The following is a 25,465-nucleotide window of genomic DNA, read 5'->3' as shown; positions in this document are numbered from 1 at the left end:
AGAAAAAAATCCGAATTGGAAGATACAAACTTGCATTTGCAAGAAAAAAAATCTGCATTGGAAGATACAAACTTGCATTTGCAAGAAAAAAGTCAGAATTGCGAGATATAAACTCAGAATTGCAAGAAAAAAGTCTGAATTGCGAGATACAAACTTGCATTTGCAAGAAAAAAAGTCAGAATTGCGAGATATAAACTCAGAATTGCAAGAAAAAAGTCTGAATTGCGAGATACTTTCTTGCATTTGCAAGAAAAAAAATCTGAATTGGAAGATACAAACTTGCATTTGCAAGAAAAAAGTCAGAATTGCGAGATATAAACTCAGAATTGCAAGAAAAAAGTCTGAATTGCGAGATACTTTCTTGCATTTGCAAGAAAAAAGTCTGAATTATGAGATACAAACTTGCATTTGCAAGAAAAAAATCCGAATTGGAAGATACAAACTTGCATTTGCAAGAAAAAAAATCTGCATTGGAAGATACAAACTTGCATTTGCAAGAAAAAAGTCAGAATTGCGAGATATAAACTCAGAATTGCAAGAAAAAAGTCTGAATTGCGAGATACAAACTTGCATTTGCAAGAAAAAAAGTCAGAATTGCGAGATATAAACTCAGAATTGCAAGAAAAAAGTCTGAATTGCGAGATACAAACTCAGAATTGCAAGAAAAAAGTCTGAATTGCGAGATACAAACTTGCATTTGCAAGAAAAAAAGTCAGAATTGCGAGATATAAACATGCATTTACAAGAAACAATGTCAGAACTGTGAGATACAAACTTACATTTGCCAGAAACAATGTCAGAATTGCGAGATACAAACTTGCATTTGCGAGAAAAAAAATCAGAATTGAGAGATATAAACTCGGAACTGTGAGAAAAAGATCAGAATTGCGAGAAAAAAGTCAGAATTGCGCGATATAAACTTGGAATTGCGAGAAAAAAGTCTTAAATGCGAGATACAAACTCACATCTATGAAAAACAATGTCAGATTTATTAGACACAAACTCGCATTTGCAAGAAAATGTCAGAATTGTATATATATATATATATATATATATATATATATATATATTATCTTGCATTAATATATATGCTTAATATTTTGTGAATTTATTTTAAATAAAAATCTTCAAGTGTTCAAGAAATATTTCTAATTATAAAGTACGGAAAAACTGTTAAAAAGTTGTTAATTTATCAGGATAAACAGAAAGTTCAAAACAACAGCATTTATTTGAATTACACTTCTTGTTTTACAGTCACGTTTGATCTATTTATGCACTCTTGCTGAATAATAATAGCATAGCTGAATACTAAAGTGTGTATTAAGTAAGGAATAATTTATGACGGGCCATTACAACTTGGGTGTGCATTATTTTCTAATAATTCAACGGACAAAACATAATTTTAGACCTGGCAATGGAGGCTTGAGCCAAAACTGCAAGTTCATCTTCAAATAATACATTTACATGTAGTCCACAAGAGAAAATAATAGTTGACTTTTTTAAAATGACCTAGTTCAAAAGTTTACATACACTTGATTCTTAATACTGTGTTGTTACCTGAATGATCCACAGCTGTGTTTTTTGTTTAGTGATAGTTGTTCATGAGTCCCTTGTTTGTCCTGAACAGTCAAACTGCCTGCTGTTCTTCAGAAAAATCCTTCAGGTTCCACAAAATCTTTGGTTTTTCAGCATTTTTTTGTATCTGAACTCTTTTCAACAATGACTGTATGTTTTTGAGATCCATTCTGCAAGGTGTATGTAAACTTTTGACCAAAACTATACATTTGGAAACAAGAAACATTTTCACTAACTGAATGAATGAATCTTATAATTTTTACAATAATGTCCCGCGGGCATGATATGTATAATAATGTAAAAAAGTCAAAAAAAAAAAAGAAGGATAAATAAGCTTTTGTAAAAATAAAAAATAGGATAAGATTACAGGAAATAGTATAGGTCATGAGGGTCAAGCTAAAATGTAACAGATTTGTTTTGGTAAAATGTTCTCATTAGTCCTCTTGTAACCTCGTGGGAGTTGCAGGATCCTTCAACTTAACCAGGGTCCATCAAGGACCTTGTAAACTCTTGAGACAAGAGATTAAGAATGTGGCAATATCCTTTCAGGAACACAGGGGAGTTAGCAAATCCCCAACCACAAGACATGGCTTAAGACTGAGACTGGGGTTAAGGCAAAGAATGTAAGCACACACATGCCACCACAACTTCATACAAAGAATGCGCCTTTGACCTGCATCTCAGACAGACAAACACAATTAAAGCTTCAGACGAGATCCAGATTTCAAAATGACAACAGCGACACTGCATGGGATGCCTGAAGCACACATAAAGAACTCGAAAAGCTGGGGTTTAAATAAGGTTTGCAATCCTGAAACATAAGAGATCGATAAAAAAATTCAGTTTGATCAAACAGTATTGTTTCCTGTTTTCACAAGGTGACAAATATGCGGTTGAGTGCAGTTTTTAAAATGCATTTGGGAGCGAATGTAGTAAAGCAATGGTTTATTGGGTTAATAGGTTTGTATAATGTCCCATTCTGTCCAAACTTAGCAAGAAAAACCCTTTTCATCTACCAGTGAAGTCAGTTCTTAAGGCAGTATTTTATAATTTCTCCATTATAAAACAATGCAGTATGTCTTAACATAACAGATTAAATATTAAACACATTTTTAAAGATGAAAAGTCATAGGCAAGATAATACATTTTGAATAACTTTTCTTAGTTTTGACCATCTTTGGTGTTATTTTAGTGCCTGCTAACACAAACTGGCGATTTATTAAAAAATAATCAGTTTGTTTCCAGGTCTCTTAATGCTGTGGTGGGTTTTTATGTAAACACATCTATAATATTCACAGATAAGAATAGGATATTCAGTTATTCAAAGGATTCAAATACTCCCACGGCCTTGATAATTATTTCACATAATTTCCTCCGTGTGTTAACATAAAGCATTCTCACTTTAGAACCAAGGCCGAATAGAAACTGCTGATAACGTGTGGAAAATTAATTTGACTGTGAAAAAATGTAAACAAATTCAATGCAGTTCAACAGCACAAATTAACCCGGGTCAATACTAGAAATAATAAAATTCCATGTTAACCAGGGTTTTAAGAATTCATTTGTTTGGGGGGAAAAAAACACTACGCTGAACGAATCATGTGAATACAAGCACACAAGACATCCCTTACAAAATATTTACCACCGCAGCTGCCAAAATCCAGTAGTTTACTTCTGTTATTGTTACTACTGTGGAACTATTAATAACACATTAAAATTGAATCTCCTTTAAAGAGTGTACGTTTTCTGAAACTTTCATTTTAAGACAGTAGTGGCTAATAATTTCTCACAGTTTTACAGTTTTAACAACAACTGCAAGTTTCTAAGAGAAAGTAAGGTTACTTCAGTACATTTTGATGGTGCGGTAAGTGATGTGCTTAAACCCACCACTTGATTCTATTTACAAACTTATGTTCAAGACTAATGTTCCCTTGGTGATGACATCTATATCAAACTCAGCTAATTCTGGAAACAAGTGTTAATTAAAAGTTTCCATTCCCTAAGCATGACAAAAATTATCACATATAGCCCTGTTTTTTGTTTGAACAAACTTCTTCATTCAATTACTTGCAATTCTGGACACAGTGTTATTAAAGTAATTAACATGCTCCCAGTGTATAGCACAAATCAAACGTTGAGAAAACGAGAATTCAATCAGTTATCAGAGGGAGTCTGCTGGGACCTGTGTGAAATAAGATATGACAGAGTTGTAAGTGCTTCTTTGAGGAAACCTGCAATGAAAACTCATTTTAAGTTGCACAAAAACAACAAGTTGGTGAATGACTAGTCAGCTAAGGAATCCCTGTGTAATTAGGCTGGTTTCGGGTTCAACTTACTCTGAAAAGACAAGTTTCTCTGGGGCCATTTACCCATACCATCTTAGAAACATCACGTTCATTGTGGGTGGGATGGTCAATAAAAAGAATGAGAAGCAACAAAATGGCCAAAGATGTCAGTCTGTTAGTGAATTGCTGTAGCAGAAATGTTTTAAAGGGAACAGATTTCAACCTGATCTCATGACGAAAATGTACCTGTGGGAACTTTTTCGCAAAATGCAAAATATGTACCGTCATGTACGTTTCGTGACATATTCAATGTGAAATATCCACTGAGTGGCACTAAAAAGTGTTCTTTTTTCCCCCGGAACAGATGACTACACCTAAACCTACCCCATAGTATGAACAAAAACGATGTGAAGTAAAAACGCAATAGCAAGCATGTCGTTTTAGCTTTGTTTTTGATCTCTCATCTTTCAGTTCTTTCATCGTGAGTCATGTTTTTCACGGGATCCGTACCCAAGGATTCATATTAAGTTAAATTCTGTGCCAGCTGAGCTACTGGGCAAGCTTGTTAAGTCCAGAAAGCGAAATATATGGAGCTGTAATCACAACTGTGTACGAAAACGATTACAAGTGCTTGCTGTTTTACCGCTTCTAGTGTTCATTTCTGTTGGAAACTGCAGTGATATGTACTTATTTGTACGTATTTCGCATCTTGCGAAAAAATTCTCACAGGTATGCTTTCGTCATGAGATTAGATAGATACATTTTAAAGGTGCAGTATATAATATTGACGCCTTTTAGGTCGGACAGAATCTGCAATCTCTGATCCAGTTCGTTTGCTGGCTTCCATGGCTGCAATAAGGTCTGTTTTCCACCAACTGGCAACTCCAAAATACTATTGGTTAAATTGGCAGTGGGTGGAACCACATGGACCAAAACAAAAAACAGACATTCAGACACAAAATGCACATTTTCAAAGTAGAATAACTGGCTATAGGTTTGTTTCTCTGAAAACAATTCCTGAATATCTGCAAACATATTATGGTATTTTTATGCTTAAAGTTTTTTTGGCTTTTAGTGTGAATATGTTAGCTTTAAGGTTATCTATAAGCTAGCGTGCTTCAAAACAATAACAAAATTCGCATTTACAAGATATGAGCATGCTTCCATCAATATGGATCAACGATTTTGATGACATCACCCTGCAACTTTAGATTTTCATCAAACTTCCTGTCCAATACAATGCTCTCTCTTAAATCTGAAGAGTCCCGCCCCCACACTATAAATAGGTGCTGAAACTGCAGCTGAAATTGGTCACTTGTTCACAGAGTTAGCATTTTCTGTACGTTAAATGGCGTAGTACACTATACAGGGGATAGGGAACGATTCAGACAGTGTAAATATGCTTTCCGTTGGAGTGAAAGAAGTCTGGTTTCGCACTGTCACGCGAATCATCGCAGCGCGCACAGTCTGCTCCAGTCCAGAGACATGATAACACTGAGTGGATCATATGCGCGAATCACAGCAGACCATAAAACGTATTAGAACCATTTAAATTCTATACTGAGCTCAATGGCTCTGGCCCAAGCTGTGATATAAACTAAACGCTACTGGCTATTTAAAACAGGGGGCGGGACTGTTTGACATCTCCTGCCCTGTCTTCCTGGTTTTGTTGAAATTACGTCAACACATAGAATAACACTGCGTGTTTCAAAGCACTTCAGTGGACCTTTACAGTCCAAAAAAATACATGCATCACCTTTAAAGACATATTTGAGATCAGTATTGTCACAGACAGTAGAAAAGGCTTAGAACTCAATGAGGAAAGCTTGAAAAGGTCACGATGCTCCACAGGCAAGTGACATGGCAGCCTAGCTCACTCGCGAGCCAATCAGATTGGTCTTGGGCCATACAGCAGAAGTCCTATTTGTGCATCTGTTCCTGTGTTAGGTCAGAGAAGAACTAGGCCAAGCTACAACTGAGACAACAGATGCCACTCCTAGATAACCCACTATAGCAAGACGCAGTGGAACATGAGAGATGATGACACACCTGACCTCAAACAGGCCTTACTTTTGTTTTACATTTCAAGTGAAACATGTTGATAAGACTGCAATGCGTGTTACGCACCTTGTGGGTGATGGCATTCAGACATGTACGATACATTGTAATGATACGCTCCTGACACTCCTGAAGCCTCAAGCATTCATTTTTTTCCACTGACAAATCCCTATTGAAGGATGAGATGTAGTCGCTCACACTTACACCAGCTGGAGAGGGGCGTTCCCAGAACATTCCTGAGCATAATACCACCTCCAATGGGCAAAACACACTTCTTTCCTCTTATACGTCCTCTTGAGTGAGGGCTTAGCCTAGCAGGCTGCAATCTCACAACAAATAGGATGTCTTGAGCTAACACTAGATCATTTCAAATCACAACAAACTCCCAACTCTTAAGTCTTGCAGACTACTGAGCCTCAGGGAACACTGGTCTTTCCACCCTCACAAACACTGTCAGCACACATTTGCTTAGGTGTAAAAGAACTGGCCACCTGTGGAGTTGCCAAGAGATGCATTCCTCTCATAGCATGATAGGACAAACAAAAGGTTTAGCAGATACAGGTATAGCACAAGGATGTGCAATCCTATTCCTACAGGGCCACTGTCCTGCAGAGTTTAGCTCCAATCCAAATCAAACACACCTGAGTCAGCAAATCAAGGTCTTTGGCATTTACTAGAAACTTCTAGGCAAGTGTGGTTGGGGTAGGTTGGTGTGCAGTGGTGTTCTGAAATGAGGATAATTTTTCATCAATCATCGAAGCTTGGTAAATATACTCACTAAAAACTCCCACAGATCATGTTTAAGGCCATTTCAAGTATTATTTTGACATAACAAAGTGGTTATATTTATCTGTGTGTGAGTTGTTTACTTACTTTTTTCAATTAGTCTTCCCATAAATGTCCCTATATTGCTCATTCAGACAGATTTGTGAACGCAGAACGTGCACAAACATAAGAGGGGGGATTTATCAAATGAACCAATCACAGCCGATCATAACCAGTCATATCCAATCATATCGCAATGGAGGCATTGCCTCCTCTCACATGAGTTTCTTCCATTCATTGTCAATTACCCCCACCAACTCACTACACGCTTTAGGGTGTCTTGTTAAAACTCAATGGGCTCAGGGGAGGTGAGAGAGACACAGAGTCCCACCTTAACTTCACCTGCTGAAACAATTTATTTATATACCTTTTATTGATATATTTTGTAATATTTTCATTGTTTGTACTACGAATTTGTTCTTATGCCATTTTTGAGGAGGCACTGCCTCCCTTGCCTCCTCGAAGAAAATGCCCCCTGCTCCAGAAACAAGACTAGACACTCCTAGTATAGCATCTTGAACTTCACTAGTTGTTGAACTTTGATCTGTGGGTTTCTTCTCAAGTCTGAGCCAAAACATCCTTTCATGGCACACAGACTGTTTAGAAACACCAAGTCTTTGTACTAGGACTGTATTTCTGCACCACTAGCATTATTGTTGTTGCTCTTGCCTGACAGCACTTTCACGCTTTGAACTTTACTGTGTTTAAGCGAGGATAATTCTTCCAGTCAAAACACCCCAGCCTGCCCTGTGTGTTTCTCAAGAGTAATCACGACTTGGAGGTTCTCATTCCATCTGCAAGCAAACTCCCCCTTTATACAAATTTCCCATCTGAGAACAATGAGGAAAATTTCCATTCCCACTTTGTTCACTAATCCCTACAACCAGACATTTCATAGAAGATATATCTTTAGTAAACACAGAGGTGAGCCATTATTGATAATGTTTTACAAGCAGGTGAAGGGTTAGCGATGGGAGGTGGCTCTTAAACCTGATAACCTTCTTGGCATGAAACACTAGACACTCATTGAGAATGTGCAACTTCCATTAGGTTCAAGATTAAGACACATCTAAAGTTGGTACTTGTGTTTTGAAGCATGCTAGGTGGTCCAAGCTAGTTATTAATTGGTCTAAGACACCTTAACGTGGCATGATAAGCTGGTTTATTCCTGGTCCAAGATAGTCTATCAGCTAAGGACCATTTGGACCAGCTAATGACCAATTTACACCAATTACTCTGTTCCAAAATATAGCTACTAGCTTAGAAATCACCTATTTAGGTGATAAAACGCTTAAGCTGGTATACAAAAACACAATACGCTAAGCAAATAAACTAAAGTAGTCAACATTTGAAGTGAATCATCAAAGTTGTCCCAAAACAAAAACAGTACCCATTCTTGTCCTAGGACAACTTTGAGTAACTTTTTCTTTGATCCACTTCAAATGTTGACTACTGTATTCTAGTATGGGGCACATTCAGAATCCAACTGGTTATCCATTAACATTAAACAGAACCAAAGTTTATGCATGAATGAAATGTAAAGGAAGTTTTGGAAGTAAAGCTCAAATGAACAAGAACTTCAAAGAAAATACTATGTTGCCTCATGCTGTAAGATCTTTGTTGTGGTCCTATATTCCAGGCTTCTGAATGCTGCAGAAGTCCCACGCCCCCATCTTTTCGCCTGTCCACACACATACATAAACACACATGGTCTCCTCTTGCTTCCTATCCAGACACAGTCCAAACAGCCTTGCACAAAGTACTACCTCTGCACCGGTATTAATTATAAAACAAAAACAAAACCAAAACCTCAGACAACCTACCTCACTTCGCCTTCCTCCTGCGTGTCCGCTTTCATTCTTCTCTCGGCTGCCTAATTGTTATATTGTTCTCAACTGTTCCTTTCGCCTTTTTCGTTTTTATCCCTCCAACTTTCTCTCAACTTTAACTTTGTCCTTCTCCACACTATACCTCTCCTTTTCTGTCTGCCGTTGAACCAGAGCCAGGGTCCAGAGGCCAGAATGAGTGGAATTTAAACAAGAAAAGAAGAAACAATCGCTTCTTTGCGGGTAATATCTTTTCTTTTTCCTGCAGCTGAACTCGCGCTCACATATGGATTACATTCCCAGGGAGGCAGCCAGCTGGATTTAAGCACAGTGGCTTTCTCTCTCTCTCTCTCTCTCTCTCTTTGCTCTCTCTCTTCTTCGCTCTCACTCCCTCTCTCGTTCTCCCCTACAAATCCCCCCACTGCCCAGCCCCTGCATGCTCCCTCATTTCTGCAGTTTCTGTTTCTACTCTAATCATTAACTCTGATTGGAGTGGCGATCCGTCCTTTAACCCTTTCGGTGGCCTCCTGCCACTCATTCCTCATGGGTTAACAAAACAAAGACCGTTCTTACTCCTGAATTACTTTGCACTATCAACCGGATGGTGGAAGTGAACATGAGGGCCACTGATTCAGTACTAATGGGCTGCAGAATGTTATATAACATGGTGAAGTAGGGCAATCCATCTGAGGTTTGGATGGACTATGTCGTACTAGGGCTTCGCAGCAATCCGTTTTCATGGGTTTGTGGGAGTGTAATCAGGTCCTGTCCAGACTCTTTATGCTCAGACTGTCCGGTAAAGGTTGAAGGGAATGGGTGATTAGACAGGCTAACGTTTGCTAGTTTTTATTACAGTTGCACCACTTTAAAAGTATTTCAGTGCAAAAACCTGGGTTATATTTACTGCACAATATGTAAATAAAAATAATTAGTCATTCACTTCCATAATAATAATAATCTACTTACCCCCATTTCATCCAAGATGTCCATATCTTTCTTTCTTCAGTCGAAATACAATTAAGGTTTTTGAGGAAAACATTACAGGATTTTTCTCCATATAGTGGACTTCAATGGGAGTCAACGTTTGAAGGTCCAAATTGCAGTTTTAATACAGCTGCAAAGGGCTCTACACAAATCCAGTTGAGGAGTAAGTGTCTTACCTAGCTAAATGATTTGTCATTTTTCTAAAAAAAAAAAAAATATTATTTTTTAACCACAAATGCTCATCTTGCACTAGCTCGACTTCACCAATACATAGTCACATTTGGTCACGCATGACGAAGGCAGAAGTACTGACCTAATAGTTACAAACTGAACGTGCAAACCAAGTCAAATGCCCTTTACAAAAAAAAGTTAAAACAACTACTTGAAGAACAGACAGATGAAGAACTAACCATGCGTAAAGTCGCAAAGCTAGTGCAAGATGACAATGTGTGGTTAAAAAAGTATATTTTTTTTAGAAATGTTTCGCTAGATAAGATGCTTATTCCTCTGCTGGAATTGTGTAGAGTCCTTCAAAGCTGCATTGAAACTGCAATTTGGACCTTCTACCTGCTGGCTCCCATTGAAGTCCACTATATGGAAAAAATCTTGGAATGTTTTCTTTTTGACTGAAGAAAGAAAGACATGAACATCTTGGATGAGTTTTTTTTTTTTTTTCAGGCAATTTTTAATCTGAAAATGAACTAACCCTTTTAAGTAACTGCCATTATTTTGCCTTAAACATGCCTTTTAGGACAAAAGTTTTTGAGAAAATCTTGTTCTTAAAACTCAGCACTATTTGCCTGGTGTTGTAATATTGCACTGAACAGCAGTAAACACAACACTATTTGCTCGGTGACGGTAAACAAATTAACATCACACTAAAATGCAATAAACTCATTGCTATTTGCCCGGTAAAATTAATGCTGCACTAAATGACACTAAACTACTATTTCATTAAAAAGCTGGTTTCTGCAATTAACAATGCACTAAACAGTAAGCACAACACTATTTGCCTGGTGAAACTGAAGTCATACTAAACAACAGTATACACAATGATAGTTACCGGGTGAAACTTTCCAGCTATATTTACAAAAGAAGAAAAAGCATAAAAGTAGTCCTAACAATGTGCAATATATTCTAAATACCATGTAGCAATAATTTTTCACCATGTTTCCTTCTGATTTGCACAATTCCTTTAGTGAATCAGGTACTAAAGTAACAAAGACAGATCATGCAAACAAATAGTGCTGTAAGTGAACACAATTCATTCTTAATGATTTTCCTTTTTAGTCTCTATAATCGCATTGTCTTATTCAATGAGATATTTGCAGTTATAATTGAAGGTCAGTGATAATGACAAGAAAAAATGTTTGTGGAATGACACCCCTAGGGATTATTAGTAACGTTAGGCCGCACACCTAATAATTATTGTAATGAGTTGTATTCAATTGTTTTGGGCCTGCAATGTTCACTTACAGTCCTACGATGATTATTTCATTAATTTGTAATTATTGGATCACAATAGGTTAACTTGTGCATAACAGGATGTAATGTTCCTGAGGATTGCTCCATAACTTCAAGCCATTACTAGCTGCGCTAATGAGTCTGTGTGGAGTTTTGCCAATAAGCATTCTGGCCTTTCAAGAATTCCAAGGTCACAGTTTATTTACAACCATGCTACATTAGAAAATGTTACCAGTTTATCAGGCTTCTATTGGTTTATCAGCTGTGTACAAAACAGTGGGAACTGGCTCTACAAAGTTTCTCTGTACTCCCCTACTTACACACATACTCGGGCCTAGTTAAAGGAAAAATTCACTGAAAAATTAATATCCATTATTAATCCCCCTCATGGGTCTTATGGACTACTTTATGGTGTTTTCAGTTACTTTTGAAGCTTGACAGCTTCTGGATTCATGAACATCCTGCCTAATTCCTAATATGCTTAAAATCATTCGGTTTTGGAACATCATGACAACATTTTCATTTTTTGGCTGAACTGTCACTTTCAGTCAATCTCTGATTCCTAGCAGTGGTTGCAGTTTTCACATACAAGGCCTCTGTCCCAGCTCTTCATTCCCAAAACAAACTTCCAATGAAGACTGTTCTCATAATTCATCCTGGCGTCTGATGGCCATGCATGTCTTATTAGTGCTTGGCCACTTGTTTTCCAGAATGCTTAGGCTGATATACGGACAACGCTCTCACAGTGTCCATGGCGCTTCATTGTGTATCATTGCACATTCCTCAATGACACTCCGTCCATCTTATCAGACACTCTGGCTGCCTTCTCACAAATATTTTAGGTTCAAGACAAGGGAGGCAGGCAAAGCAGGACAGAACATCCCTAAACCCAGCTGGCTCTCAATGGGATGAATATAAATGTGGATTTTAATAGACTCTTGGCTTATGAAAAAGCTGCCCCATCTGATTTATGTAAGTTTTAAAAACTTAGGAAAGAACTGCAACAAAATAGATGTATTGCAAAAATGAAACATGGAAAAATAAAAAATGTGCAGAAATGTGTAAAAACAGCCATTAACTGGCTTGATCTAACTTTATGTCCACAGGGCTTCACAGTTTCTCAGTAATATATTGAGCATTTATTCAAACCCCTTTGAAATCTAAGTCATATATCAAGTGGTGACATGAGGCAAGGTCATATCCATTTCCTGTTCCATTACCACCTCATTCACACATCATCGTACACCAGAATGGACTCATGGGAAAAGTGTGCTCGGAAGTTCTGGCACAAACACCTTTGCATGCATGCAGGGGAGAAGCACATGTGCATGTGCCATGCAGATGCCTCTACTTTCAGGTACAACAGCATAAAAAAATATCATAATAATTAAAAAATATGAAACAAGTATATGAATTATTATATATATTTTTTTCTTTTTGGTGAATTTTTTTTTTTTTTAATTAATGGATTAGAGAATCTGAATCTTCTTTAAAAACTGGATACATACATGGAACCATAGTGATACTCTCAGGCCTGATGCAAGTCAGTCCTTAAAAGGATAATTCCCCCCAAAATATTTTTTGTCATTATGCATTTACTCTCATATTGTTCTAAACATGTTCTAAATACTTGCTTTTATCATCAAAACACGAAAAGTGTTTTTTTTAAGAACATTCATTTTTTCAATAGTAATAAAAACAAAAAGGCTGTTAAGCTACAAAATGACAATAGAGTACTATAAAACGTGACCCTGGACCTTGTAGCAATAGACAGCAATACATTATATGGGTCATAATTATCGATTTTTCTTTTATGCCAAAAATCATTAGGATATTAAGTAAAGTTCATGTAAAATCATGTTCCATGAAGATATTTTGTAAACGTCCTACTGTAAATATATCAAAACTTATTTTTTGATTAGTAATAGGCATTGCTAAGATCTTTATTTGAACAACTTTAAAGGTGATTTTCTCAAAATTATTTTGAATTTTTTGTCCTATTCTAACAAACCATACATCAATGGAAAGCTTATTTATTCAAAAGATCCTTATGACTGGTTTTGGGGTCCAGGGTCACAAATTTTCATGATATCATATCACATATTCATGAGTTCATATATGCAATGTCCAATTCTGGAACAAATCACAGTTTTGAAAATGATTTGTGTAAATTAATTAACTGTTACAGTTCACAAAAGCAGTCTGAATCATTTGCAGGGCCCTCTGAAATCAGTTTTATTTTTTTCTCAAATTTCATTTTATTTTTTTTCCAAATTCCGTTTTTTCCATTTTTATTTTTCTGGTTTCTGGTTTCCGTTTTAATATTTGTAGACTCTGTTTTAATGGTTAAATTAAATTGTATTACTTAAAAAAACATCTCTAATTAACTGACATCCTGAAACACAATTTAACAGCAATTTATTAAAAGTTTAACAAAAATAAAAATTTTCTGGATTTCATTTTAATGTTTTCATTACATTATAATAATCAAAAACATCTCTAATTAATTGATTTAATTAATTTATTTATTTATTAGGAAATACTGCATTGTGTATTTATATTTTCCTGCTAAATCAATTCTGGTAAATATTCTTTAAAAAATAACATAATAATAATTTTATAATAATTTTAATAATAATTTTATTAGTAGTAGTAGTAGTACTATCATTAAATCCAGTAATATGTTTCTGTCACAGTTTTTTCAAGATAAACCAAACTTTTATTTTGACGGGTTGCTGCGAAGACCTTTAAGCTTCTGTTTGTTTATGACATGATGGTAGTTTTTTTCAAAAGAAATGGTAAAATGCCCATGAAGTGACTCTCAGAGCAGTTCTAGAGATTATGTTTATAGTTTTTATGTACTCATAAATTGAGGCGGCAGAGGCTGAAAACACTGCAAGCTTCACACACACACACACACACACACACACACACACACACACACACACACACACACACACACACACACACACACATGTTGGGTTTACATGTTTTATGGGGACATTCCATAGGCATAATGGTTTTTATACTGTACAAACTGTACTTTCTATCGCCCTACACCTACCCTACACCTAAACCTAGCCCTCACAGGAGATTGTGCACACTTTTACTTCCTCAAAAAAACTCATTGTGCATGATTTATAAGCCTGTTTCCTCATGGGGACCTGAGAAATGTCCCCACAAGGTCAAAATCTACTGGTATTCCTATCCTTGTGGGGACATTTGGTCCCCACAACGTGATGAATACCAGGTACACACACACACACACACACACACACACACACACACTTAGTGTAGTAAACAAAACTGCATGTCTATGGCATTCATTCACACAGAGACATGCAGAACATGTAGGATTCATATTTAAATAGTATTTTTGCAGCTTGATATTCACATACACTAGTTTTGATTTAAGTGTACTAAACTACTTTTAAATCATGTATCCAACATTTGGCAAATTTTGGGACATTCTGCGTTATACAGTAAATTCTGTTTTTATGACTGGATTTTGTGATTCTGTCCGTCTTCTCTGCATTGTGGAAACAAAAGGGCCCTACATTTGTCCAGGAATCAAAATGATCCAGTTCTCGAATTCGCACTGACTTAAAAAAAGACAACCTTACAGGTAAACAGCTCACTGAAAGGGAAGTTTTTCACTGAAACATTCAGAATATAATGCATAGGTCATATGGACCACTTTTATAATAGGTTTAAGAGCTTGAAGGCTTAACTTTTCATTCATTATAATCACAAGGAAAACATCAACCAGCAGCCTTCAAAATATCTTCTCGTTCCACAGAAGAAATAAGGTTTGCAATGATAGGAGTGTGAGTAAATAATAACAAAATTATATATAATATAATAACAACTGGCCTTTGAGGACGTGAGAGTCCACATAGACTGCCTTTAAAGCATGTGTTCAGTCACCAGCTCTGCAAGGCTTTTAGACAGGTGGCTTATTTATGCTTCCCTGGTCACCATGGAGTTAGTGCCAGCTCTCTAGCCTTGCACAAACACACACATTTATACTGGAAAAGGACGGTGTGTGTGTGTGTGTGTGTGTGTGTGTGTGTGTGTGTGTGTGGATAAGGGGTGCGAGGGAAACCAACAGAGGGACAGAGCAACAGTGTGAGGACACTTTGTTTGCTCTGGTTACATAAGCATAACCACATGCAAATGTCCACACACGGTCAAACATACAATCTGTTCATAAGGAAGAAAAGTAGCTAGACAGGATCAAACACAAAGGACTTGACATGGATCTAGTGTACAATAGAAACCCTGCAGAAGGTTTTATCTACAGTACAACCAGAGGCAAATATTTGAGTGCAGCAAGGGGGAGGTTTCTGAGAAAAGATGTGATCTGGTATTCCGGTCCATTTATGTCTGCGATGTCTCAAAATGAAGAGTCTAGAGTGCTTTCACCTTTGGCGCAAGTCAAGGTCGGGCTTCGACCTGGCTTGGCTCCTCAATGACTTTATCAAGAGCGAGTCAACACAGATGGCCAGTCACAGACACACATACTCACACGTCGAGGCCTTTCAACACAGGAGATAATCTGAGGCACACGCATGCTTGGGCGAGGCCCGCTGGGGAATGTTATTTATCGCTATTTGTCCGACCACACAGCAGCTTGATTCATTGCCTGGGGTCTAACGTCTCGTAAGACCCACAGATCTCCCCCTTCTTGGGCCAATTAAAACATTCCAGCACCACAATCCTTTGTTTTCATTCAAGACCATTAACTTGTAATTTACCGCTAATCTGTAAACCAACACAACCACAAGCATCTCTTCTCAAACTGTAGGGTACAAAACTTAAAACTTAAGAAAACAGGACACCTGCTCTTTCTTGGTTAATGTTGTTGAGAAATGGAAAACAAGAACAGTTTAACACCATTTGCGTTCTCATTAGCCATCAGAGAGATTATTAGACCGCACTTTGATAGGATGGAAGGATGAAACGGGCCACAGATAGACCCATTATCCCTAGCCTAAGCGAGACTAAAGTAGAACAGGTACTGGCAGGTTCCTCGAACATGAGGAATTTAGGTTATTTGTATGCCACTTGCACTGAGTGGACTAACCTACTGAGCACTAAACCTTTATATCTTATCAACGGTGGCACTAATTCTGGAATCCCTTGTGAGGCGTGAGCTTGCATTAAAATGCTGATAACCAGGTGGAGATTAAAGGAGCATGAGAGAACAGAATGTTACTGGCCAGCAGTAAAATATTGGTTATCTTCAGCTGCTCTAGTTTCAAATTTGCTTTAGTTTGGAAACACTTTTTTGCCTTTTGCTCATATTTTTATCTTGCAAGTGGTCAGCATGCATGGGAACTACTTCAATAATGTTTAAAAAGCATCCCAGGATGCATCTCATGAAGCTAAATAATCGTGCTAAATAATTCAACATTATGTTACAGCATTAATTCACCTCAAAGTGTGTATTTTTTATTAAAATGAAATAATCTGTATAATATAAAGAAAATGTACAAAAATGAAAACAAATTAAAATATTTAAAAAAAAATGTGTTGTGAAATTAACACATTTTATAGGTAGGGCTTTTCCCGGAACTCTTCATAGGGATAAAACATTTGGAGAATAGATGTTGTAAAAACATAAAAATTAAAAATAAATAAATAAAATAAAATAACACTTCGCTTTCTGTCATCTCTATACTGTCCTATAATAATAAAAAAGGCAAAAATGCAAAAAAAATAAAAAAAGAAATAAAAGAAAAATAATAATAATCTTAAAATTTAAAAACAAAATAAAACAAAAAATAAAACAAAATAAAATAAATAAAATGAAATAAAATAAAATAAAATCACACTTCGCTTTCTGTCATCTCTATTAATAAAAAAAGGAAAAAATGCAAAAAAATAAAATAATAATAATAATAATCTTAAAATTTAAAAACAAAATAAAACAAAAAATAAAAAATAAAATAAAATCACACTTCACCTTCTGTCATCTCTATACTGTCCTATAATAATAAAAAAGGCAAAAATGCAAAAAAAAAAATAATAATAATAAATAATAATAATAATCTTACAATTTAAAAACAAAATAAAACTAAAAGTAAAATTAAAAATGTAAAAATTACCACATTTTATAGGCAGGGTAAAAATGCAAAAAATCATTAAATAAATAATAATAATAATAAGAAGAAAAATAATAATAAAATTAAATAAAATTAAATTAAAAATAAGTAAATAATAATAATCTTTAAAAAAAAATTAAATCAAATTAAATATACAAATCAAATTAAAAAAATCCCACCCTCCTCTCTCTCTCCTCAAAAATACTACTAATAAAAATAATTAACACATTTTATAAGAAGGTATTTCCCAGAATCCTACACAGGGACAAATCATTTGGAGAATAGGAAAAATATGAAATAAAATTAAATTAAATAAATAAATAAAAAAACCTGGTCATCTCTATAGTCATATAATAATAAAAAAGGCAAAAATGCCTTTTAAAACAATAAAAAAATAAAAAATAAAAAATACAAAAATAGAAATAAAATGAAATAAAATAAAACATATACCAACATATAAGGGCATCCCGAGGTCGAATCCCAACTCGTGAACCTTTCCCAGTCTTGCTCCCCTCTCTCTATCACACACTTCACTTCCTGTCATCTCTATACTGTCCTATATTAATAAAAAAGATAAAACCTTAAAAAATGTACACAATAAAATTAAATAAAAATACACCAAGTTTCCAAGTATATTTCTTCCAACTAATTAAAAAAAACCTCACACATGCTTCCTCGTCGACACCCTGTGGCCATATTGCAAGAATAACTCCACAGTCTCTCTTGATAAACAGAGATCACATTAATTACACACTCTGTTTTTCATGAGGGAAACCATTCCATGGCAACGATTCAGAAACAACATGTGGTGAGATAAAGAAAAAAAAAATGAAATAATGAGCTCCCTGTAACTTTTAATCCAGAACCCTTTACAGCGACCAGGTCAGGTTAGTAGCAGTTCACTGGAAATGATTAAAAGCATTTCTCCACGGACTGGAAAATGATTACAAACAGTCACGTCCAGATGGATGAGGTTCCATCTCTGGGTGTAGGTTTGTTTTGGAAAGCGTACAGTATGTTTGTTTGTGTGTATTAGTAGCTTGTACGAGTCACATGTGTAAGTTGAAAAAAGATGTCAACACATCTTTCCCAATGACATCCGGCCGTGTTTAGACAAAGGTGCATTCAGTGTGCCTGACGTCTCATAACAGAGGTATTTAACTCTGTCCTGTTCCTCCTCTCGCCTGTGGCGAAATACTGGGGGTGTGATTAACAGGTCTCTACAAGCAACACAATTATACTCTCTGACTTTGGACCAGGTTCCCCACGCAACCTTACTGTAACCTCTTTAAAAGCTGATTGCAGATCAGCGGAAATCACCAACTCCAAAGCACTGGGTTATTATCACACATCTTAAAGTTAGCCAGATTCACTGAAATCTGACTGTCAGTAATGTAGAAAAGAAAGCAGTATAGTCGTACTGGTCATCTGGATATTTTTTGCATACTGTTATGAATACTATTATTTTGGACATATGCATATTCAGATTAGGGCTGTCAAACGATTAATTGCGATTAATCGTGATTAATTGCATTTAAAATAAAAGTTTTTGTTTAAATAAAATAACTATGATTTCAAATATCGTACTCTGTTCATATCATCTATAACAGAATTATGCCTGTTCAGATTAGGGCTGTGAAACGATTAATCGTGATTAATTGCATCCAAAATAAATGTTTGTGTCTAAATTAAATAACTGATTTCAGACACCATTCACTTTTCAAATACTGTTTTTTGGCTACTCTATAACAGAGAAGTAGTTAAAGATTAATCGTGATTAATCGCATCCCAAAAAAAATGTGTTTCAATACAATAATTATGATTTTAGGCATTGTTCTCTCTACACATACTACTTTTTGGCTACTCTATAACAGAGAGGTATGCCTATTTTAGGGCTGTCAAACGATTATTCACGATTAATCGTGATTAATCACATCTAAAATAAAAGTTTGTGTTTAAATAAAATAACTATGATTTCATACATCGTTCTCTTTACGCATACTGTTTTTGTGGCAACTCCATAACAGAGAAGTAGGCATATTCAGGTTAGGGCTGGCAAATGATTAATCGCAATTAATTGTGATTAATCACATCCTGCAAAAAGTTTGTTTAGACAAAATAACTATGATTTTACACATACTGTTTTTGTGGCTACTCTATAACAGAAGTATGCATATTCCGATTAGGGCTGTCAAACGATTAATCACAATTAATTGTGATTAATCAAATATAAAATACAAGTTTGTGTCTAAATTAAATAACTATGATTTCAGACATCATTCACTTTTCAAATACTGTTTTTTGGCTACTCTATAACAGAGAAGCAGGCATATTCAGATTAGGGCTGGCAAACGATTAATCGAGATTAATCGTAATTAATTGTGATTAATCACATCCTAAATAAAAGTTTGTGTTTAGATAAAACAACTATGATTTTAGACATCGTTCTCTTTACGCATACTGTTTATTAATTTGCTTATTATTAATAATTTAATGATTAATGTTCTTATGATTTTAGTACTTCAGTAAGTTGGTATATTAACATTATTAACAAAATTTCTTCATTACTGAAATATTATTATTTTTTTATAGTAAAGGTTAGTATGCTATGAACTAGTGTTCATTTACAGCCTCATTCTGTGTAGCATAATGATCATAACAGCTCCCCTGCTGGACACCTGCCAAAAATATCTCTTTGCCAGCAGACCGGCCCAGCAGAGAGCGAGTGCGAGACCACTCAAAGGGCAATTAAATTGGCCAAAGCGGTTCACAGAACAAAGGAAGCATATCACTAAAGCACCATAAGTCAACCCACTCTCCCGAATCCCTGTCTGGTATGACTTCCTGCGCCCCACCTCATCTTCTGCTCTCTCTCTTTCATATTAGCCATCTAAATGATGCTCCAGAGACAAAGGTGGGAGGAAGTGACTTGTGCAGACAACGTACAGATACTGAAGGCTCTAATTTACACTGTGTGTGTGCTGGATGGGGGGATACGCCTATGGATACTGGCTTTTGCTAATAATGCAGTGGCTAATTAGGACCCCAGATGGCCTTGCACAGTAAATCATGAACAGACAATACAAGTTGCCGTTTCATCTCACAGCGTCGGCCCTTTATTCAGGACTGTGTTCTTTGGTGAACAACAGACTTTTGCCTTGTTATTTAGTCCTGGCTTTTTAAAGGATGTCTGTCTGGAATCTTTATGACTCATACCCTTGCAATAAAAATACTGTGGTATTGGTAAAGCTATTGATGCTATTCAATGGTAAAACTTGGTTGCTTTTAAATATACTATGGCTCTGCGTGTTTTCCCCTTATCTATGGTATTTAAACAGTAGTTCAAAATCTATAATGTTCTAATTGTATTACCATGGTTAGAAAAAACTGAAGGAAAGAATTAATCTAGCATCCTGCAACCCTAAATAGGACAAAACATTTGGAGAATAGGTGGATTAAAAAAAAAACACCAAGTTTCTAATATTTCTTTACACTGAATTTTAATTACCTCTGTGAAATTTTATTTTTTAAATTGTATTTTATTTTATTTAAATTACTTTGTTTTTTATTTTATAAAAATAAAAATACACAAATGTCCTAGTATTTCTTCAAACTGATTTGAAACTAATTTTTTATTTTTTTATTTTATTTTATTTAAATTATGATTATTATTTTTTTAAATAAAATAAAATAATAATAAAATAAAAATACACCAAGTTCCAAGTATATTCTTCAAACTGATAAAAAAACTGTTTCTTATTTTCAAATGTTTTAATTTAAATTTTATTTTATTAATTTCTTTTTTTTTAAATAACATAAAATAAAATAATACAATAAAATAAATAAAATAAAAATTACACCAAGTTCCAAGTATATTTCTTCAAAGTGATTTAAAAAAAACTCTGTGAAACTGTATTTAATAATTTTTAAATTACATTTTATTTTATTAAAAAACTACATAAATAAAAAAATACACGATACAAGTTTCTTTTTAAAAAGTTCGATTTTTAAAACCTAAAGAAAATTATTTTTAGCTTTTTATTTATTTAAATATATATATTTTAATAAAATTAAATTAAATAAGTTAAATAATTTTGTGAATTTCATTAATAAATGTCTGGGTCATATTTAATGTCAAAATAAAGAAAATAATATATTTTTTTTTTTTTACTAATATATTATTATTATTATTACTACTACTACTACTATTTTAGGGATATAATTAATCGTTTTAATGTGTCATAAATTAATCAATAAACTGCATCTTGACTGCATTTTTAAGATATAACAATATAACATTTCCCATTACCACAATGCATATTTTTATTAAAACAAAATAAATTCAATAAATTCAGCACAAAAAAAACTGAATTTAACGTAATTTTGACAATATTTTTGCATTACTGTAATTCCGACACATTTTAATAAGCTTACAATGGAGTAAAGGGGTTAAATGACTGTCATAAAAATAATGCCAAAACAAAATAATATTATTTTTTATTATGCAGGATGTATTTTTATGTATTTTATTAAATATGCCCTACATATTTCTTCTTATGAGATTCATACAAATGATTCAACAATTGTTCTCATTTACTTAGATAAGCTAAGACATTTTCTTATCTGCTTGATATGCCTAAACTGTCTTGCTTGGACAGTTTCTTGGCAATTTCTTTGACAGTTTTTGTGATATTCACCCAATTAGCAGAAATGTGGTAAAAGCTTTCCTTAAAAAGTCAAAACTGCCTTCAGACTTTGTGTGCAGCAAGGGTATTTTGGAGAAAGGTGTGTCTAAGCGAGCTTTTATCTCCACACAAACTCAGATAAACATCACACTCCCACACAGAACACTGAAGAGCTCCTTAGACACAGGACACAAGTGGGGTATTCTTCCCCTCTCCCGTCTGTCATCTTCAAGCTTTTTGTTCACCTCTCCTGATCCTTCGACCAGTGCCAAGTCTGTCCATCCAGACACCGAGGCAACTATTCACCCCGTGCTAGTCACGTCGAGGGACGCCAGCCTGGTCCAGAGAGCGGCCAATCTGACCACCGCCACTGCCAAACCAACTTCTGCCAGCTGACTTCTGCCATAGCAACAATGCTAAAAAGATCATATATTAACATGCGATTACAGCAAGGGTGGATCTTTTAATATCCATGCTGTTGTGGATGCAAAAATTAGGCTTTAGAACACAAACTGCATTGCAAGTAACTTTCAGCACAGTTCTCAATGTTTAATTTATGTATTTTCTGCAGATGATGGCTGCCTGCCCATCACAAATGAGCATCTTTGCATTTCCCCCAAAATCCAAATATAGCGTAGAAATTAGCAAGTCTAAAATTCACACCAGCACCGCAGTTCCACCGCGTGCCACTAAGCTCCTTTCTAAAATTAAGCCCAGGAGTTTATGGTTTCCCATTTAAATTTTTAAGCTGCCTCTTGGCTTATTTTAATCAGAGGTTTGAACCCAGAATGCGGGATGTATATCAACAGCCTACAGCAGCATCCCAGTTTTCAAATCAGTTTGTTTTCTAGATTTTGGAATATACCGCAGTCGCAAAAACAGGTGCTCTGGTTCTCGTCAGAAAAGAGTAAATCAAGTAGCAGAGGTTGTGAAACACCGCTCAGGAATGAGTCACGACTATAATTAACAGTTTTTGCTTGGTTTGAAGAGATGAGGGCATTTCTGTTGCGTGCTGTGCACCTGGGCATCTGGATGACCTCAGACAGCATCTGTCTTAGCATGTGTGAATGACATCTGTTTTTTTTTTTTGTTTTTTTGCCTTTAAGATAACCTGATGAATCATAACTTAGTCAGTTCATCTTCCTGTGTGTATATTCCAGGGATGTTGTAGTTAACTAATACTAAAACTACAAAAATGTGACTATTGAAATAAAGATGAAAAAAAATTAAATACAAATATTGAAACAAAGCTACAAATAATTAAATAAATAATATATATTTATTGGAAAACTTCCTAAAAAAAAAATAAGCATGAAAATTAGTTACTGGAAAATAATAAAAACTAAAGATAAAACTTAACTTTAACTAAAAGTAACTAAAACTGAACTGAAAGAGGAAATAAAACATTTGTTTAAAGCTAAAATAAAGCTGAAAAAGCTAAAAACAAATAAAATAAAATAAAATAATAATTAAAATATTAGATGAAAGGAAAAAAACTAAAGCTAAAAGTAACTAAAACTGAATTGAAATTTGAAATTAAATAAAGTAAAAATATTAAATGAAAGCTAAAATAAAATAAAATAAAAAAAATAATAAAATAAAAATATTAGATGAAAGGCTTAAAGTAAATGAGTAAATGAAAAATGTAAATGCTGTCTTAGCAACTAACTGAAAAAAAGTTAAAGGTGAAGCATTCAAATTATTAACAACTAAAACTAAAGCTAAAACTTACACTTAACTGAAAGTGACCTGGAACTAAAATAATTTAACTTTAAAATTAAAAAACATAAAATGACTATAACTTTTAACAAAAATGAAAATGAAAACAATAGGTAATTAAAATAAATGAATAAATAAATAAATAAATAAATAAATATTTATTTATTTATTTATTTAACATGAATATTCAAATAAAGCTAAAATAAATAAAATAAAATAATTTTTGAAATGCTGTCTTGGCAACTGACTGAAAAGGCTAAGGGTAAAGCATTAATATTATTAAGTGGAAATTAATAACAACTAAAACTAAAGCTAAAACTTACACTTAACTGAAGCTGACCCAAAATTAAAATAATTTAACTTTAAAATATTATTTAAAAATCATAGTATGACTTAAAATGGAAAATAATGAAAACTAAAGCCAAAACCTTAACTAAACTTAACTAAAACTGAACTGAAAGTGGAAATAAAATAAAACAAGAATATTCAAATAAAGCTGAAATAGAGCTGAAATAAATAAAATAAAATAAAACTAAATAAAAAAATAATAAAATAAAATAAAATAAAATAAAATAAAATAAAATAAAATAAAATTGAAAATTAGAAATCCTGTCTTGGCAACTAACTTAAAAAAATTAAGGGTGAAGCTGGAAATTAATAACAACTAAAACTAAAGCAGACCTAAAAGTAAAATAAATTAACTTTAAAATTTTATTAAATAACAAAAAATTGAACCAAAATGTAAATGAAAACAAAAGGTAATTTAAAAAAAAAAACTACCACGATGCATATATCCATTAACATATTTATTGACATATCACTTATATAAATATAGAAAAACTATCAAACAAAATTATAATTAAACTTTATTTGGAGTATTTTTTTATTGCACAATGCACATTTTTAATATTATGCCTAAAATGTGTTTAAATATCACTATTAATAAGGACTGTATGATCTCTGTATAATATCAGTCTTTAAATGCACGATATTTAAAGTGTACCTGAAGTATACGTGCAATAGTTCCACTTCAGCACAATCAAATATACTTCAGTATATGTTTAGTTAGACCTCAGCACTACTTCTGCACAACTAAAGTGCATAAAGCTTAAAATAAACTGTTCCAATTCAGCAGACTTTAAGAACACCAGTTTAGTATATGTTTATCAAGCACATAAATATGTAAAGTATCTGCAGTATGCGTAGCACAAAATAACTGCACTTCAAATACATTTAAGTATTTTTCTTTTCCCCTAGGGTATCTTGGATTATTTACATCCCTTCTCAGAGGAAGATCAGAGGAAGTCCTTTAGGTGTTTGCATTTAAACTTGATATGCCCATATGTAAACACTGATATCTCATATTTAACCTAGATCTGTTCTCTGGAAGACAGGAAACATTGGACTACATTCTGGTCTTAAGACAATGCATCCAAACCACATTCTCCGTCTAGACACCTTGTATTTCATATCGAACACACACACACACACACACATACAAAAACTCGAATGCACCTATTGATTTTCTCAAATCTATCCTGGAGCTGGAGAAATGACAGAACAGAAACAAGCCGTTTGGATGGAAGAAGCAGGACTTTCCTTCTCTTTTCCCACCCAGCTACAGACTCCCCAAAAGAAAGAAGTGATCCTACCTTGCTGGGAGTTTGTGTGGCTGAGAATCGTCTCCGTTAAGTCCCCTCGATGCACTTTCTTCACTGCCTCCCTCTCTTCTCCCTGTTACTGTGCTCCTGAAGCGTGGTGGTGTGGTCTGAAGGGGGGGTGGCTGGAGAAGAGAAAGAAAGAGAGAGGGTGAGCGAGTGAGAGAGAAAGGGAGAGCAAAGAATCAAAAGCTCCAGGGTAAAGACGGCGAAACTTGAAACCACCGGTGGCCCTCAGACAATCATTTCCCCCTCTCCTTTCTTTCTCCTCCACTCATC

The 25,465-nt window shown here is 34.5% G+C and overlaps 1 protein-coding gene across 8 annotated transcripts in view; it reads right to left on the bottom strand.

Annotated features, from left to right (window-relative positions):
* LOC141293364 (pleckstrin homology domain-containing family A member 6-like) overlaps positions 1–25,227 on the bottom strand; it is a 121,712-nt gene extending 96,485 nt beyond the window's left edge. For 4 of the 8 annotated variants that reach the window (XM_073825388.1, XM_073825389.1, XM_073825394.1 and 1 more), the window contains exon 1: positions 8,567–8,823. In XM_073825388.1, the coding sequence (XP_073681489.1) occupies positions 8,567–8,601 (35 nt within the window). In that variant the 5' untranslated portion in view covers positions 8,602–8,823. Of the gene's footprint in view, positions 1–8,566; positions 8,825–25,180 lie in introns of those variants that run through there. The other 4 variants (XM_073825395.1, XM_073825391.1, XM_073825393.1 and 1 more) reach the window with 3 other exon arrangements.
* Positions 25,228–25,465: the final 238 nt, after the last annotated feature.

Source organism: Garra rufa, chromosome 20 (assembly GCF_049309525.1).
Source record: "Garra rufa chromosome 20, GarRuf1.0, whole genome shotgun sequence".
Lineage (NCBI taxonomy): Eukaryota > Metazoa > Chordata > Actinopteri > Cypriniformes > Cyprinidae > Garra > Garra rufa.
This window is presented reverse-complemented; position numbering and strand designations above follow the sequence as displayed.